An 18,379-nucleotide genomic window follows, 5' to 3' on the forward strand; every position below is an offset into this window, starting at 1 on the left:
AAAAAGGGTCATCTTCCTATCGTGATAACAAGAAGTTCCCAAACAAGGAAGACAACACAAAAGGGAAATCAACTTTTCCACTAGATCGTGAGACACTAAATGACTTAAGGAAGAAGAAATTGTGCTTCTATTGCAAAGGACCCTATAACGCCAATCATGATTGTACTATGAGACCAAAGGGGAAATCTAACCGTGCAATGTGGGCACTTTATGAGGGTTTAGAATCAAATCAGCAGACAGAAAATGATGATTCAGAATCTAAAAAATCTAAGCATGATGTGGAAATAGAGGAGGAAGTGAAACTTAAGGAGGCACATCTCACTAGCATTCAGCGTGAAGGTTCTTGCTGGCCAAAACATCATTACACTACTTGATACAGGTGCAACACATAATTTTATTGATGCTAGACTTGTTGAGAGACAAGGCATTCACATTGAAGATTTTGAAGGAATCCGGTTGAAGGTTGCTGATGGTTACACTCTCAAGTATGACAAAATGATTTCAAATCTACCCATGCGCTTGAATAACTATGAGTTCAAGGCAGATTTCTATGTAGTGAACATGGGTGACAACGATATGGTTTTGGGAATGACATGGTTGCATGACGTAGGAATATTCACCCTCAACCTTCGTGAGATGGAAATGAGATTTGAGATGGATGGGAAAACACATGTGCTGAAAGCATTCAGAGACACTAGTTACAGGACTATATCACTTAGGAGGATGGAACAACTTTTGCGTCATGACATGGTTGAATGGGCAGCAAGTTTTGTTTTGAAGCCAGCCCAGGAAGACCAGCAAAAACCTATTTATCCTCATGACATAAAAGAAAGAGTTGAGGATCAAGCATGATAAGGTCTTCAATGAGATTCCACCGGATAGACCTCCAATTAGAGGGATAGAGCACATAATCGAGTTGGAGAAGGGTGCTAAGCCCGTGATAGTCACTCCCTACAAGCACCCTAAGCATCTCAAGGATGAAATAGAAAAAATTATTAAAGAGCTGCTAGCTATGGGACATATCCGACCTAGTAAGTCACCTTTTGCTTCATCTGTGGTTTTGGTCATGAAAAAGGATGGTACTTTGCGGATATGCATCGAATACAGGTTGTTGAATAAGAAGACTATCAAAAACAGGTATCATATCCCTAGGATTGATGAGTTGATTGATGAGTTGATTGATGAGCTACATGGTGCCCAATATTTTTCCAAAATTGATTTAAGGTCAGGGTATCATCAGATTCGGGTTAGGGAGAAGGATATTGACAAGACAACATTCCGTTGTCATTTTGGGCATTTTGAGTTTGTGGTTATGCCATTTGGGCTAACCAATGCACCAACTACATTTCAATCCATGATGAACGGGGTATTTCATTCACAGCTAAGGCTGTTTGTGTTGCTCTTCTTCGATGACATCTTAGCATTCAGCAAAACTTCGAAGGAACACATTGCACATCTTGATACGTTTTTGGGGATTCTTGGCAAGGAATCTTTGTATGCCAAAGAATCCAAGTGTGACTTGGGCATGACAGAATTGTTGTACGTAGGAGACATCATCAACAGATGGGGTGCGTATAGATCCTGATAAGGTCAAGGCAATTGTAGAGTGGCCTACACCTGTGAATCTTACACAACTTAGAGGGTTTTTGGGCTTATGTGGTTTCTACTGTAGAATTATTAATGGATATACGAAGCACGCAACTCCCCTTACAGATTTGACCAAGAAAGGAACTTTTGTATGGACTCCTGAGGCACAGGAATGCTTTGAAATGTTCAAACGTCTCATGACTACTTGCCCAATACTTGCATTGTTGGAGTTCACGAAACCCTTAAAGTTGCAAGGTGATGCTTCAGGTGAGGGGATTGGAGCTATCCTTATGCAGGACAAGCATCCAATTGCATTTGAGAGCAGGAAGCTGAGAGGTCCAGAAAGGGGCTACAGTATATATGATAAGGAAATGTTGGCCATCATGCATGCATTGGCCAAATTCAAGCAGTATTTGGTGGGCAGCAAGTTCATAGTGAAAACAGACCATAACAGCTTGAGTCATTTCCTTGGGCAGCAGGATCTTAATGATCGACAGCAGAAATGGGTGAGCAAGCTGAAATCATATGACTTCGACATTTCTTATGTCAAAGGTACACAGAATGTAGTTGCTGATTATTTATCTGATCATCCACATTTGAGCTCCATGGCAGAGGTTTCAAACGACTAGAGACATTTGATTGTGGCAAGCAGTGCTAAAGCTATATCCTTTATTTTTCATCAGTCGTGTTTTCTGTACAGGATGAAATTTAAAAAAACGAACATTTAAATTTTGTGTAGGAGTCGCAGTTTTTAAAGGATGGAGGTACGTTCAAGTTAAATTCTTCTAACACGATGGAGGCAAGAATCTTCTTATTTTGGCTTGATTTTGGAATCGGTTGATTTTTCTTAAGGCAAGGTTTTAATGTTGACAGGGATCGTGCCTATTTTTAATAAAAAGGTGCCTCATATTTAGTGATGAGTGTTCTCATTGATTAGATGGAGTCATTCGAATTTTTGTGAGCTGTCGTTAATGCTCTTCTTGGCTAAGTCATGCTTGACAGTATTATGGCAAATTTTGTATTGAGTTTTGGGGGCCGTGTTTATATGGTATTTTATGTGTGAGGGAGACATACAAAAAATATATATATTGTGCGATGAGAGAGTCTTTAAAATGGTTTTATACAGGGCATCGTAGAAAAGTTTTTTTTTGGAGATAGCCGCTTTCATATTTATTTGTTGTGCGCATGGCGCTGTGAGAGAATTTTATGTGTTGAAGTTGGCAGAGGGATGCGATTGAAAAAAATCCGTTTTTCTGTGCATACACTTTTAGTAAAATCAAGCCTTTGATACTTTGGGTGATTGAGCATTAAAAAATCAAAGCATGTGTGGCGCAAGTAATTTTTTGATGAAATAATATTTTTTTGTGTGTGGAGGTCTCAGCTGTTGACCAAGATCTATATCTATATATCTGAGTTTATCTTTGTTGCAGACAAGGTTATGAAGAAGACATAATTTTCTTTATTAAAATTTGTTGTAGTTTCAGTTCTTCCTGAGAACAGATTGTTCGTGTGTTGGTGCTCACTGTTTCAAAATTTGTTGGTGTTTATCGATTGAGCTGGGGTTGGTGCCTCAGTATACTGGAGTTGGTGCTTCAGTACTTCAGAGTTGGTGCTCTGCATTTGTAAACTAGGTTGGTGCCCAATTGTTGAAATTAATTAGAACCTATTATACCGTGGTGTTTTTACCCGAAAGGGTTTTCCACGAGAAATTCTAGTGTTAGACTCTTTCTGATTAATTTCTCATATTTTGGTGTTTTTACTTGTTATTTCAAAGTTTAAAAATCCTGATACACTGCCCCACCTGTTAATGCATAGATAGCTTCGGTAAGATAAATGATTGAATGAGAGATAAATGAAGTCTCTCATTCAATCATTTATCTTATCAATTATTCAAATGAATATCATCATGCCCTCAATTGATAAGCATTCTTTATTTATATAGAATTCTGATGTGATAATATATTATATTAGTTGCATTCACCGATTAGCAAATCAGGATAACCATCGCAAAACCGATTTGATGATTATCAGTAAACTGAACATCCATTAGTATTTAATGATTATGCTTGAACCGCTTGTTATCTGGGAGATGTAATAAACTCACACCGATTGATATCAGGTGTTAAAGAAAACATTCGAAGCATTAATATAATCATTAGTTAAGTGATCGGTGTCTGTTAACATAGACACCAATTCACTTCGATTACCTTGCAATAGCAAACGCCATAATTAATACTGATTGGCATATCGGTTAAACATGTTCCATAAGTCTTGATTAGTATCGGGTTGGCAAATATGTCATATGTTATGTGATCACCGATTAATATCGGGTTGGCAAATATGTTATGTGTTATGTGATCACTGATTAATATCGGGCTGACAAATATGTTTAACACCGGTTGATATTATATACCAAAGGGTGCGATCAAGTAGTGCCTTGATCGGTCATGTCCATAAGACATGATCGGTCAAGGCACTGCTTGATCCTCCCCTCTCATATATATATATCATATGGCATTTAAGAAAAAGGACATAGAAATTATAAAATGCTCCTCTCACCTGCCATACAAAAGTAGACACTCAGATTTATCATATAAGTAAACAATACATAGATCAATAAAATATAACTAGAATATATCTTGCATATTGAATTGAGAATTGAACATCATTTACACCACCCCCCTACCGCAGCCCCCCTCCTCCCCACCTTGCTTCTCATAAGATTCGCTTTATTTGCTGACTTGTGTATTTCATGTTGTTTGTTCTAAACAACAAAACCACTGTTAATAGATTTGTTGCTCCTCTTACTATAATTGATGCACAATAAACTTGGTCGCTATCATATATCAGACATCATGTAATCATTGTCATATATCATAGGCTTATTCACATCAATCATAAAGATAATACAAGGAGCTTTCTCACAACATAAGTGTCTACTTGCTTGGTTTTACGGATTGGATGGGGACATCACACATTCGCCCTTTATGAGGCTCCGTGCAACATAACAAAACATAGGAGTTTGCATTGCATGTAACAACAGTTCTTCAAATATATGTCATTGTTGTCCATACACTTCATGATAGTCCTTATTTTAAACTTTGTTCTAATCTGCTAGTACTGTTCTTTTCAAGAGGCATTCCGTATAATTTTGCTCACAAACATCACACATATTGGAACGTAAAGTTCATATGTATTGAACTCATTTTTTAGTTTATAATGTATATTGGAGTCTATTTTTTCTCTATATGAAAGAAACCACTAAAATAATGCATAGATTCAGTGAGATGTATGTTTTTGAAGAATAATTAAATTTTGTGTATTTTCAATGTTTAATAAATTTGTTGAGACATTGCCATGTTTTTGTTAACTCCTGATTTTTATAGAATTTTGTGTCAGCCAATCTATCGACATGTCCAAATTTTTCAACTATGCTCATAACCACAGTGGATTTTGTAGTCTAATTTGTACAACATGCGGCTTACCTTTGAAACTACGAACCACACATAAGTGTAATTCATAAATCTCTCTCTTATGAATAACAGTTCTGACAATAAACAACTGCATCTAAAAAAATGGAGATAACATTGTAATGCATTTGGAACTATGATAATTAAGACTTAAATCTCACCTTGCATCCCTTAGATTGTCAATATGAATCCCAAATCCACACTTTGTGTTACCATGAAGATGATCTCTTACAACTAGAACCACAAAAATAAAACAATCCAGAGCATAATTAGTACATTAGAAGAATTTCAAAGAACATATCCTCAATGTTTACTTATTTGGTACCAAATTAAATTACAAGTAGACACAGAAATGACACTAATCAGATGCTGAAACAATGAATTGTTGAACTTTATTCGACGTGCTAGTGTAAAACAGACCAAAATTTGTGATGTGCAAGCTTTAAAGATACTGTAGTACTTCCACACAGTCAATCCATCATACAACATTCAGTTTTAATTTAATAAATACTTATATATTGTGAGTTCAATTTCATTTCTCTAGTACTGACATATGCATGCGTATCACTCAAATACACAAACAGCATTTGAAATTTGACACAATTATGTATAACATCACAAAACATACAAGCAAAACTGAATGCAGCGGATGGTTGCCACCACGATTTGAATGTCAGGGCTGCAGCTGAGCTTACTGAACCAAATTTGGCCTGTAAAAAGTGAAAGTTAAACAAGTTATTCAGCTGCTCCTGTATATGTTTTAAGAGGGTGGAGGCATTGTACATTAATACTCTAAGAAATGAAAAGATTTTTTTCTCTATTATGTGTGCATTTGTAAAATAGAGTATGTCATTATAAGTAAATCTTAGTTCACTTTCCTTGAGAAAACACGTGTATCTGCATAAATTTAGCTTCAACAAGATATTTTTGTTAGCTTGCCAAGATTATTGTTGTCAACCAAGACAATGGTATCAGAGCCAACACAGTTCACAGAAGAAGGTGGGAAGCCTCATAAATTAAGTTACCTTCAATCAAGATAGTAGCATTAAAGCTAGCATGGTTCATTGAAGAAAGAGGGAAGAGAAGTCTGCAATTGTAGACGTTGTGATCTCTCTCTCTCTCTCTCTCTCTCTCTCTACTCTCTCTCCACCCTTGTAAGTCTGCAATTATATTTGCATGACTTGAATGAATTTATACACTACATGTATTAACATGTATGCTTCCTGACTTAAGTGATTTCATACTCATGCTTTATGTGCTATGTCTACTCACATACATCCTTCATATCTTAACTGAGTTCATACGCTTTGTGTACATGCTTCATGCCCTAGGGTATTTGTCTTCATACGATTTGGTCTCTGAACTCCTCTTATTCTTCCTTTCTAACACTCCAAAAAGGTCATGTCCCCATAATAAGCGATTATGAATATATGGAATATTAATTATCTTATATAAAGTTCCATTCACTTATATAAATAATTAATATTTATAAAACATACGATGCAATTAGATTAATATTTATAAGTCTTATGTTGCAATAGTTTAGCCATAATTAATCTTAACGATTACGGGAATTCAACCAACTATTGTCAAATAAAGAATGGAGGAGGAGACGAACAGGGGGAGAGAAGAAGCGTGGAAGAAATAATTGAATCTGTGTGTGTGACACCCAGAGCCATACTGCCTTTTGTCAGTTTTCAACTGGCCTATTGGTTTCACGATTCTGGAAGGGAATCGAATTGCTAGATTGAAGTGAACCTTGCCGGGGGTTCCAGGTTGCTACGGGAGTGTATATTATAGAGCAGAGTCACCGGAAGTAAACCCAGCGCCACACAACTTATCACAGTTGACGGAAATACCATTATGTGCACAGCGTGTATGTCACCGGAAGTATAAGTCGACGCCACACAGTTTATCGCAGTTGACAGGAGGACTGATATTGCACGTCATGTGTGTGTAACAGAATCGCGGGGGAAGGAAACTCGATTCTATCCATTTTTGCGGTCAGCGGTGACTCCAAGTTGCCACGACACGTGTTGAATAGCAGAAATCGTCGGAAAAGCAATACACTCGCACTGCAGAAACTGAAGTCTTGACCTCTATATAAAGCGACACAACAGTATAGTGGCAACGTCGGGGTGTAGCATGGAAGGAGTTGATCGTCACGGAAGACGCATCATGGTGTATATACAGTCTGCAAAGTACCAGACCCATGAATTTATATACATTGGGAACTCCGATGAATTGATGCGAAGTTAACCAACAGAAGCCCTTCCAGGTGCATTATGATATAAACTTATCTCTGTTCCTTGAAAGCATTAATTGATTCCATGTTTACAGTATCTGCTCTAGTTGTATATTTAGTGGTGATTACTTAAATGAAATTCAAATCAATGCAAAAAGAGGAAGAATCCTAAACTAAAAATTATTCTATACGAGGTTATTTCCACCATAAGATATATTGCACAAACAATCTTTTGCAATGTCTTGGTTATCAAACCGATTGGGATCAAATCCGAGTTAAAGAATTTTACAAAAATGATCGCCTAGCCTCCCTTGTGTTAGCACTGTCTTCCAATCTCAGATATGATACTCCAATGGAGAGGTATGAGCAAAATCGTGGTAATAAGGATGACTGGTTCGATTTGCTTCAGACTGGTTTTAAACATGCATTCACCTTGAACCACCTCCAAAATACTCCTACATGAATCATATCAAAATCGGCCCTTGGCCAGCAATGAAGCTCAAGTGAAATGAATAATTTGTCCTTCCCAATCACCATAAAGATGTAGGAACCTCCGTAGGCACAATGTGGAAGACTGAGTTATCTCCCACTCACATTTGCAACCCCTCGAAAGGTCTTCGCCTCCCTCAGTTATGCTATCTATGGGAGTTTTCGTTCCCAAAGACAATATCCTGCAAACACCTCTCAGTTCCACAAAACCCAATCAAATCCAATTCAAAAACCAAGCTGCCTTGAAGCTTCATTTTGATCTCCTTTCATACTTTTCACCCAAACATCCAGAAGCTTCTAGAAGTGACTTTATGAAATAATATTTAATTAGTCACTTTATTAAATTAATTAAATATAAAGTCATCTTTTCATTTTTAATTTATTAGATAACTTTATAAATAATTAACTTAATATTATTAATTAAAATGATTAATTAAGCTATCCATGAAAAATAATAATTTGGACAACTTAACTAATTAAATTAATTAATTAATTCTTCTCCAGAAAAGGACATTACAAAGTCAGTCTGCTAGAAAATAGTGCCTCAACTGCGTTGAAGATTTCTCTTTGTATTTTCCTGACTGATTCCTTCGAAGAAGCAGACTCCCTACTCAATCTCTTGAAAGATTCCTTTCCCGTGCAGACGGCATAAAACCACTGCGGGAAATCATAAACATCATCCTCTTGAACAACTTTCCCGTCAATCAACGTCTACCTAGGAACTTTCATTAACTCCCTAAGTCATGGAATAGTTTAAGTCTCGGTAAATGTGCACGTCCTCCCATGAACTATCCGCAACTTCTAGCATGTTCAGGATTGTATGACTTCTAGAAGGAAGGTGGGTCAAGTTCTCAATGAATCCTCCTACTTAAGTGAAAACTCCTTCTACCCACTCCTTAGAGCGTTGAGCTCTTTTCCTAGCTTCTTCAACGCCATCAATGGATTCCTTAGGAAGAGAGGGAAAGACGAAGAATGGGTATACTCTCTGAGTGGATGTTTGAAACTCGGCACATATTCACACATTACTTGATTTTCAATCTTCAACCTCTTGCACTTCTCTTTCATCTTCTTCATTTTCTCCTTCATGGCCAAGGAAGATTCTTCAAAATCTTCCACTACCTGTGTTGTGGATGCACGCCCCAAATTCACTTCTCTAATCACGTATTCATCAGGTGTGATCTCATTTATATCTTTGTCTATCGTAGGCTCGACCAAGTGCAACGTTCTGGATCCAAATTCATCCCTTGTGATCTTTAAAAATTTACTGGTTGTCTTTTTCTCTATTGGCTTGTCCATTCCGCTCAGAAGTCTTTCTAACTCTTGTGTTGGATCTACCTCTTCTTCCAAATCCCATCTCAGCCTTTCTCTGAGCCAATCAAGAGAAACTGATAGTTGATCATGAGTTTTTGTATGCCCTTGATCCTACAAAACTTCCTCAATATCTCCAAGAATTGTATCAATGAAAACATCCTGCTCTTGTTGTTCTGTGTAGGGAGGAAATTCTTGCCTTCAAATTTCTAGTGGAATAAGTCTGTGAGAAGTGTTGGCGCTAAGCAAATCCTGTGCTAGAACAGTGCCAAGAACATTATCCTAAGGCTAACTTCCTGGAAGATCCTATATAAACATTTCTACTTCATGCACACTAGAGGAACTAGTCGGCGAGTGTGCCTCTTTGACCCTCGTCCTTTTTTGCTAAAGCTCTTCTAGCTGAACTTCTGGCTAGATTTCCGATTGGGCATCTTTCCTCTTCCTGGTTCTAGACTTTTTGGAAACATTCATTTCTTTATTATGTCCAACTCCTTCCTACTGAACTTCTCTTTCTACAGCCTAGGCTTGCAATGATCCTTTTGTAGCGTCACTATGGGAATCCATATTTCCCATCAATTGGTAACTAAGGCGCACATTTCCTTCCCTCAGCACCCTAATGTGCCGATCCACCCAATGCCTGGTAAATTTCAGAACTGGCCTTGCCAAAACTTCTAAATCATCAACTTCAAGTTCTAACTAATCTAGAGCCTAGATAGGTGTATCCTTCAACTTTCACATCCTGATCTTCTTTTACCTAATCTGGCACTTGAATAATTTCACCAATTCGGATGACGTCAAGGGGCAATCAAGAAAACATTCCTTTCCTGAACTCAAGATCATCCTTAGCATTTGCCCAAAAATCTTCCAAGTGGAATTTATGCCTGACCTTCATTTTGGCGACCATCCAGATTTTGTTATATGGATCAAAGAAGGATTTGGACATTTCAACCGTCGCCAATGAAGGGCATAATTCCTCCAATTCCTCCAAGGACCTTTCAACCGTAGCTAATGAAGGGCACAATTCTACATAGCCGCCCAGGTCAATACGGAATTCAATGCACAACTTCCTCTTTAATTTTTTGAATCATGTCATAAGCAGTCAATTGCCTGGTGAGCTCTAGTAACACCATTTTGCCTGTAAGATAACTTGGAAGTTTGTGCACCTGAAAGGAAAATTTGTGGGCTCAAATATAAGTAAATTTTAGAAACTCAATGTACAAGGCTCCAAATTTTTGTATCAATGCCCTGGCCTTGAGCGACACTCTCGTGTGAAGTTCACCCTGCAATAGTCTGCTTAAATACATTTTGAACGTAGCATTCACCAGCTTGAAAGAATCAATGCTATATAGATGCAATTGGGGATAGCATTCGTGGACTTTGAACTATCCCAGCCCACATCCCATGGGGCCTTTTCTTGGTAAACTATCGAAGCCGTCCATCATTGCAAGCTAATAAATCACATACGAGATCATGTAAAAGGATTTGGTACGCTTCTCCTTCAGATTCTTCAATTGTTCATGCACATAATGGCTTATCAATCTCACCCAATCCACCATCCCATTGGCATTCGTAACTTCACCAATAAAGATGAACATCCAGGTTTCAAAAGTGAAGGCATGCGGACATCCCATTATCCTATTCAGCATGATTACAAGGTTCGTGTACTCTTGCTTGAAATCAAAACTAGTGATTTGTTTAGACATCTTAGAAACATGCGGTCTTGACTTTTGCATCTAGGTTTTGTTGATCATCTCGGCACATCTTTCCACGCTAGCCTCATACAATGTTATTGCTCTTTCCCTAAGCCTATAAGTCATGGAATGACATGACAGAATTCCAAAAATTTCTCCAATAGCTTTAGCGGTCAGGTTAGCCAGAAGCTTGCCATCCGACGTCAAAATCACTCTTCTTTTTTCATCATAGTGCTTTGTGCATTCCAAAATCAATTCTGGACATTGGATGGCTGGAGGGAAGCCTGCAACTTTGACAGTTTCGCTTTTGACAAATTTAACAGCAGTAGGTGATGTATTGCGTCCAACTGTTCCAAAAATCCTGTGCCTGAAAGCTCCTAGCCGGAAAGTTCCTAAGTTGGTGTCACTGATATCCTTCCACCTGGAAATAATCTTGGACTCTAGAAGGAATCCCTTCATTTCGTTCTTGATTTGCGCCTACTAGAAAGTTGCCAGAACCTTGTTGGATTCCGCCATTCCTACAAAACATAGTAAATTAACATTAAAAATCTGCATAAAGAATCAAATAAGATGGTGGACTAGAAATTTCAACGGATAAATTCCTAATTAGGAATAAAATAAAACCTCCACAATCAAGAACTTCTTGAAATGGAATTAAATTTTTCGTTTCTGAATCTTTGCCACTTCTCTCCAACTTCAACTTTTTCCAAAATCGCATGTAACAAATGAATTGAATCCTTCGTTTAAATAGAATTTCTTCACCAAGCTGCCAAGTTGGCAAGAGACTAACCTTAGCAGTTGCATTAAGAATGCGTCATACTTTCCTTAACAATTCGCCATACAAATGGGTCCGGCAGTTATCGTCTAGTTCAAAAATGAAAATTTCCATGAATTCTTAAGTTATGCATCATAACCATGCAATATTTTTCTTTGCATGTTGCCAACTTGCCAATTTTTTGAATTTTTTTCAATTTTGACTTCAAAAGGATGTTTTCGAAAGATTTCCTTTCCTCAAAGAATTTTGTCGATTTATCTTCTTCTTTGGATTTGGAGAAGGAAAATTCTCGGAGGAAGAATTATCGGAGAAGAATTTTTTCTGCGTTTTGAATTCATCTTGTTCCACTGGAGATTTTTCATCAATTTGTCACATTTCCTATTTTTTAAGAATTTTTCCAAATTTGAGTTTCCGAATTTAGGAGAGAGAAAACTCTCTCACGACCAATTTTGTCTTTGCCTTGAAATTTCATCAATTTTGGCCAATTTCCATGCCTGAAAGAGGAATTTTGATATGTTGGGTTGAATTTTTTGGAGGTTCTAAGTGTGGATTGAGTCTTTAACTTTCAAATGTTTAGGAACATTTATTCGAGGTGGTGCTAGATGTTGTGACGTATTCACACATCGCCCCATTGCAAATGGGGACCCCCACTATTCTCCTTTCTAGGATAGTGGGTAGAGTCTTTTGCTATTAGCTTTTTGTTTGAAGAAGTGCACTTCTCAGGTGGCTAGGCAGTGATAGGGTTATTTCTCCCTGCTTAGATTAGAATGAGGTCAGATTACTCTCATGGCTTAGGAGATAAACAATTTGGATGATTGGATGATCGCTCTATTTGATCATGTTTGAAGTGGTACAAATCTAAGATGAAATGACAATTTGAGCATAGTAGGCGAGGAGGTTTGAAAAGGAAAGTTAGGTGGATGAAATTTGACTAAGTATAGGGCATTTTCTTTGCCCTCTCCAAACCTCTGAAAACTTCCATTGCCCTCCCAAAGTCCGAAAAACTTCCTTTAACCCCTCAAAACCCCAAAGGCAAAGATAGTGGTATGGCCAAGCTACGAAAGGGACGACCTGTAATAAATAGCCCTGCAACTGCTCATAGTGGCCTGCAAATCGCCCAGAATTGTTGTCTCAGACCAAGCAATGCTAAGAAGGATGGTTTTTTGTGATCTCTAACCCTTATTGGTCAAATTCTAGCCTTTAGATGTTGTCGTGGTGGTGCTAGGAGTGTGGGGTATCATCCACACCTCCCACAAATCGAGGGTTTTTGTCCTCCTATGGCTCCAAAACCTAGAACCCTCTGCTGCAGGTCATGCAACAAGAAATAATCATCAAAAAAATGAAATCAGGATGTCACAAAAATGAATCGCCTCGTTGAGTTAAAGCTTCCCAAAACCCATCGAACTTCAAAAGGGCATCTCCAAAGATGCTAGGGAATCTTATTTCCGTCAAAATGAGTGCCCAACCTTGAGGGTAGGCTTCATCATGGAATTTTGACCACCAATAAGTTATTTCACCTCTTGGGGAAAAGTGCAATGTAAATTTAAATATAAAGTTACTTATTCCACAAAGTAGTAACTTATAAAGTCACCTTTATTAACTTTTTCTAAATTTAGAAAAAATAACTTTATAACATAAGATTATAAAGTTTTATTATAAATGGTTCACCAAAGTAAAAATGACTAAGAATTGGTCCCCTTTGGCTAACTAGTCATCCCCCTACACTGTGAATTTGCCTAGGGAGATGGATGTCAGGCAAATCTATGCATCTGGTTAGGAACTAGAGAAATGGGGACATTACAGTCCTCCCTTCCTGACATTGCTTGTCCTCAAGCAACTAAAGAGTTGGATGCTGTAGAATAGCTTCTCCTTCCCAAGTGGCATCATCTATGGGCAAATCCTTCCATCTAACCAAGTATTCCCTGATCACTCTATTTCAAAGATTCCTCTCACGCTTATCCAAAATCTCAACTCCAACCATAACCAACTTTCCCTCCTCATCCAAGGGTGGTAACACTGATGAAGTCACTGTACCCTGTCCAATTGCCTTCTTAAGGCAAGATACATGGAAGACGTTATAAATCTTGCTCTTGGCAGTAGCTCAATCTCATATGCCACTTCCCCAAGTCTCCTCAACACACGATACGGTCCATAAAATGTAATGGACACCCTAGAATGCCCAAAAACTAAACCAATTGCTGATAGGAATTTAGTCAAACAGTTTGCATCCAACTCCTTATTTCTCCGTTTAATGTTTAAATCCCCTTATGGCTTCGGAAATGAAATGTTCGTTTGTTTTTAAGTCTTTGCATAGATTTGAAATCACATAACATGAACTAGAAGGAAATTACAATATTATTCAACATGAAGATTGAACTACTGCTGATATGATTTTATTTCCACATTTAATAAAATCAAATACATAGCAGATTTTTTCAACTCACTAAATACTCCAGCATTTTTGACATAATGTTCCAAAAATGACTTCCCATCTTGCTGCTACAGTAACATGAATGGTGCCGTACTACAGTAACGTGAATAGTGTCGCGCTACAGTGGCATGAATAGTGTTGTGCTACAGTAATGGGAATAGTGTTGCACTACAGTGCTGCTACAGTATTAATTAGCCTTCAATCAGGCCAATATCTTCATAAAATCATCCCTTCAGAATGGCATAAGCATTGGACAAGAAGTGAAGAAAGTATTAGCAAAAACACCAAATTTCCTGTAGCTGGAGATGCACCCAATCTGCCTGCTAATGAAGCTGATAGCAATGGATTCCAAAGGCCAAACCCCAAAGGAATGATGTCTAGAATGTCACAAGAGAGGAAAGACGTCCACTAATGCCAAGAATGGATCTGCAACTCACACATCAATTTCTTCTCATATTCAACATGCTAAATGAAGCCACAAAAGCTTCCTTTTATTCTTTCTCCAAGGGTCGACCCAACTCACTTGAGCAATGTGGGATAAAAGATGTGCAATATAAAACATATTAAAATATTCACTTATGTCTCCCTTGGATGCCCCTTTTATTTGCACACATCCCCATAAAATAAATATTAAAGTAACACTTTAATATTTTACAATTAAATTAAATGTTACTTTAATAACACTTCAGGAATTAAAATATATTAGCAATCGGACTCCGAATAGCGCGAGTGATAGCTCGTCGAAAAGCTCTCGCCGAGGAGTACTGAATCCAATCACCGAAACTAGCCTCCGTTGTGTCCTGCTGACTTACTAAAAATAGTCAGTATGCCTAAAACTAAGTAAATCCACTCCGTTTTGGCCCAAACTGGATATGACTAGGCCAAAACACTCTAGGATCCCCTTAAACCCTATTGGTGGCAATATTGTACACGAAAATAAAACTAGTTAATTAAGTTGTAATTGTCTTAGTTAGTTGGCAACCAAGGGTTGGTAGTTGCGGTGTGACGGTTGGCACTTGCACCCCCTCGGTATCTTTATATACTTCCGAATGTAACTTGTGAGACACGATTATGAATGGAATAACATATCTTATATTTTACCTGATATCTATGGCATTATTATTCTGCATTACGTGTTTTATCTGTGTACTTTAAGTTATTCACCCGAGAGGGTAAACATTTGGTGTCGTTGCCTAGACCTACTAGGGAAAGGAAGGAGCGGATGGCACGGACACGATGGGCCTACCCGTTGGTGAGATAAACCCAGAGGCCGACGACGCGCAAACAGAGCTCTCCAACGGGGAACACACTACAACGAGGGAATTTTCAATCCTGCTCCAGGTAGCCATCGAGACCTACGTCCAAAGAGAGGCCACGGAGGCTGAAATCCCGCCAAGTGTCGTGTGGACAGCACTGGAAGTTAGCCCGACAATAAATCGGTTGCTGAACCACCTCCCCCGATTGCTTGCACAAGCATCACTGGCATAACAAACTCGCCTAGAGGAGATTGCCCGAGAAGAGTGATGCCAACAAATCCTCCAACAGTACGAAGAAAGCAGCCGTCGGGAAGCAGAGTGGGATGGCACGAGGCCAAGCAAGAATTGAACCCTGAATCCCATAGGGATAAAGGAACATTCTATATTCAAATAAAGGTGTCATAATATTGACACAAGTTGTATCTAATGAAATGAATTATAAAGGAGTGTTCTGCTTTTATGTGTTGTTATTTATGGAAATGTACGGGAATTAATGCCCAACCTATTAAACAAAGATAGAAATAAGAAAGCAGAAACGGACGAGTGGGAGGCCGCACAGAGGGCCCTGATTCTGGAACGACGAGTAGAACGTAGACGAAGGCAGAGGCAACTTGCCGAAGGACGACCTGCCAAGGGGTTGCCCGAAGGGAACCAAGGAGGTGTCACGGAGGGTGCAGAAACCAAGGGAAATTTCTACGCGTCGCCAGACCACCGTAGGGTGAGAAGCCACGAAGAGTTTCTGGAGCAAACAAGGTTACAGCGGAATCTAGTCGAAGAGACCCAGGATCAGTTCAGAAACCTATCCCTTACGCCACGAAGTGAGGATCACCAAAGTGAGTCAGTAGTGGACGCGGGTGAGAACGAAGGGGAGGACAACCGTATGGCTGTAGGTGCAACACACGGCAGGCAAAACACTGTACCCCCAGTCACCCGCACAGGACACACCGGTGCCGGAGGGAGCGGCGCAGGGGCATAGACACAACCACAGCCACCTCCAGGGAGACGACCCCCATCGATGGCAGGAAAAAAGAAGTTGCCCAAATTCAATGGAGATGGCAAAGACGACTGCCCTACGTGTGAGACAATATGGTCAGCGAACGGTGTTACTGACCAGGACGAATGAGTAACACAATTTCCAGCCACCTTAAGGGGAGTGGCCATCAATTGGTACTCAGATATGGATAAGGCCAAAGTCGGCACATGGGCCGACCTGAAGGAGTTCTGGATACGGTTCTGCCTCCTCAAAGATGACAATGAAATAGTAGTCAAAATATATGGCACAAAACAAAACAAGAACGAGACTGTCCGAGCCTATAGTCGGTGGCTCAATGAACTGTTGGGGAAAATAGAGTCAACTAGCGGATGGGTTGTAAAAAAGATGGTTCGTGGAGGGAATGAAACACTCCCTCCGGAAGAAGATGAAAATTGTTCCACCAACCTCCTACGAAGACGCATATAATAGAGCGATGGATCTCGAGAGGGAGACCAAGACATCCAAGAAAAAGAAGAAGGATAGCTCGTCCGAGGATGATGACTCTTCCGAGGGAAGCAGCAACGATGGCGAGGCTGGCAAAAAGGTGCAAGCGCTCTAGAAAGACATGGAGCGAATGAGGAGAGAATTTAAAACAATGAGAAGCACGGGTCGGACCGAAGGCGAAGTATGGTGCACGGAGTGCAAAGAGGGACATACGAAGGGTACTTGCCCGAAGAAGGCCTTCTGTGACATTTGCCAAGTGATGGGAGACACTCCAAGGAATGCCCATATAAGATGAAGACCCGAAGTACGCAAATGAGCCAAGTGTTGTTCACTGAGCAAGCCACAACATCCGCACCAACGGGTATGGCCTAGCAAACCAACACAATGGCATCATCTGGAGGTTACCGGGACAACAGACGCGGTGGAAGGAATAACAACAATAACAATAACAGAAGCCGTATCCAGTATAACGCCAGGGGCCGGCCAATGATCCAGTGTAGGGCCTGTAATCAGTGGGGGCACTTCGCCCGTGATTGCATGAAGGAAGGCGACCATGAGGACGCAAATTGCCCAAAGTCAGGGGTTAATCTCCTCAACACTGAGAAGACTCAGAAGATCGGTGAGAAAGAAGTACTGGCGATCACCCGCGCTCAGACGAAAAACGCCACTTATCCCGACCCCCGTACGGAGAAGGAGAGACTACGGGAGGCAAAAGCCAATATCGAACGTTAGATGACAGCCGAACGACGAAACAACGAGGGGGTGAGTACATCCCGTACGGAAGCTGAAAATAACATCATTGGGCAAGTACTACAGATGGATGTACCTATAAGGGTAAATGACCTTCTGCAAACAATGCCATAGTCTGGGTGGAAGACCTCATAGTCCTCCATTAGCCAATGAAAAAGTCCCGCCAATGAACTGGTTCCATCCTCGGACCATTCGTCCAGTTCCAACACGCCTTCCTCGTCGGGTTCTTTCCCTCCTCTGTCTCCTGCAGAACCCCACTCCCAACTATTTGAATCTTCTGAGTCGGAGTCCGACGACATGAGCTCTTCGCTGACGGACCGGTTCCTTAGATCAATTACATACTTATGACCGTCACTCTCGATTGAAAGCATATTCCTTTTCCAGTTGTGGTTAGCTTTGGCCATGATCAGCCACCCCCTTCCTAGAAGAGCGTCGTACGCTTTCCTTTCAGAGGGATGACTACAAAATCTAGAAGGAAGTGTTGCGTCACAATTACCACCTTTTGTGCCATCAAGGTGCCAAAGGGGTTTGATGTCGTGCTGATTCATACCGACCAGGTGGAAGGTTGGTGGCCATAGAGTCATCTTGCTGAGGCTCCGCCAAGTTTCCTCCGGCAGTACGTTGACTTCGGACCCACCATCAACAATGGTGTTTGTCAGCTTTTATCCCAATATATCCATCTCTACCACTATGGGTTTCCGTCTGACGCGCACCGCTACTAGCATAGGGTTCATGGAATCCGTACCGGATCCCTTCACCGGGTCCATACCAGACTTTGTCATCGTTTGGTGTTCCTGACCGATGGTAGTGTCCCCAGTTACATTTGTCAAAGCCATCCTTAACTGTGGCATGGTCTGTAGAAGGTCCGACACTCGTACCGGTATTGTAGTTTGTAACATA

At 39.9% G+C, this 18,379-nt stretch overlaps 1 protein-coding gene across 3 annotated transcripts in view; it reads right to left on the bottom strand.

Moving 5' to 3' along the window:
• Window positions 1-18,379, bottom strand: part of LOC131036466 (uncharacterized) — a 196,835-nt gene that overhangs the window by 21,845 nt on the left and 156,611 nt on the right. For all 3 annotated transcript variants that reach the window (XM_057968361.2, XM_057968362.2, XM_059209089.1), the window contains 2 exons: window positions 5,686-5,767; window positions 5,219-5,291 (listed from right to left, as the gene is read on the bottom strand). In XM_057968361.2, the coding sequence (XP_057824344.1) occupies window positions 5,219-5,291; window positions 5,686-5,767 (155 nt within the window). The remainder of the gene's footprint in view (window positions 1-5,218; window positions 5,292-5,685; window positions 5,768-18,379) is intronic.

The sequence above is a fragment of the Cryptomeria japonica genome, chromosome 7 (genome assembly GCF_030272615.1).
Source record: "Cryptomeria japonica chromosome 7, Sugi_1.0, whole genome shotgun sequence".
Classification (NCBI taxonomy): Eukaryota; Viridiplantae; Streptophyta; class Pinopsida; order Cupressales; family Cupressaceae; genus Cryptomeria; species Cryptomeria japonica.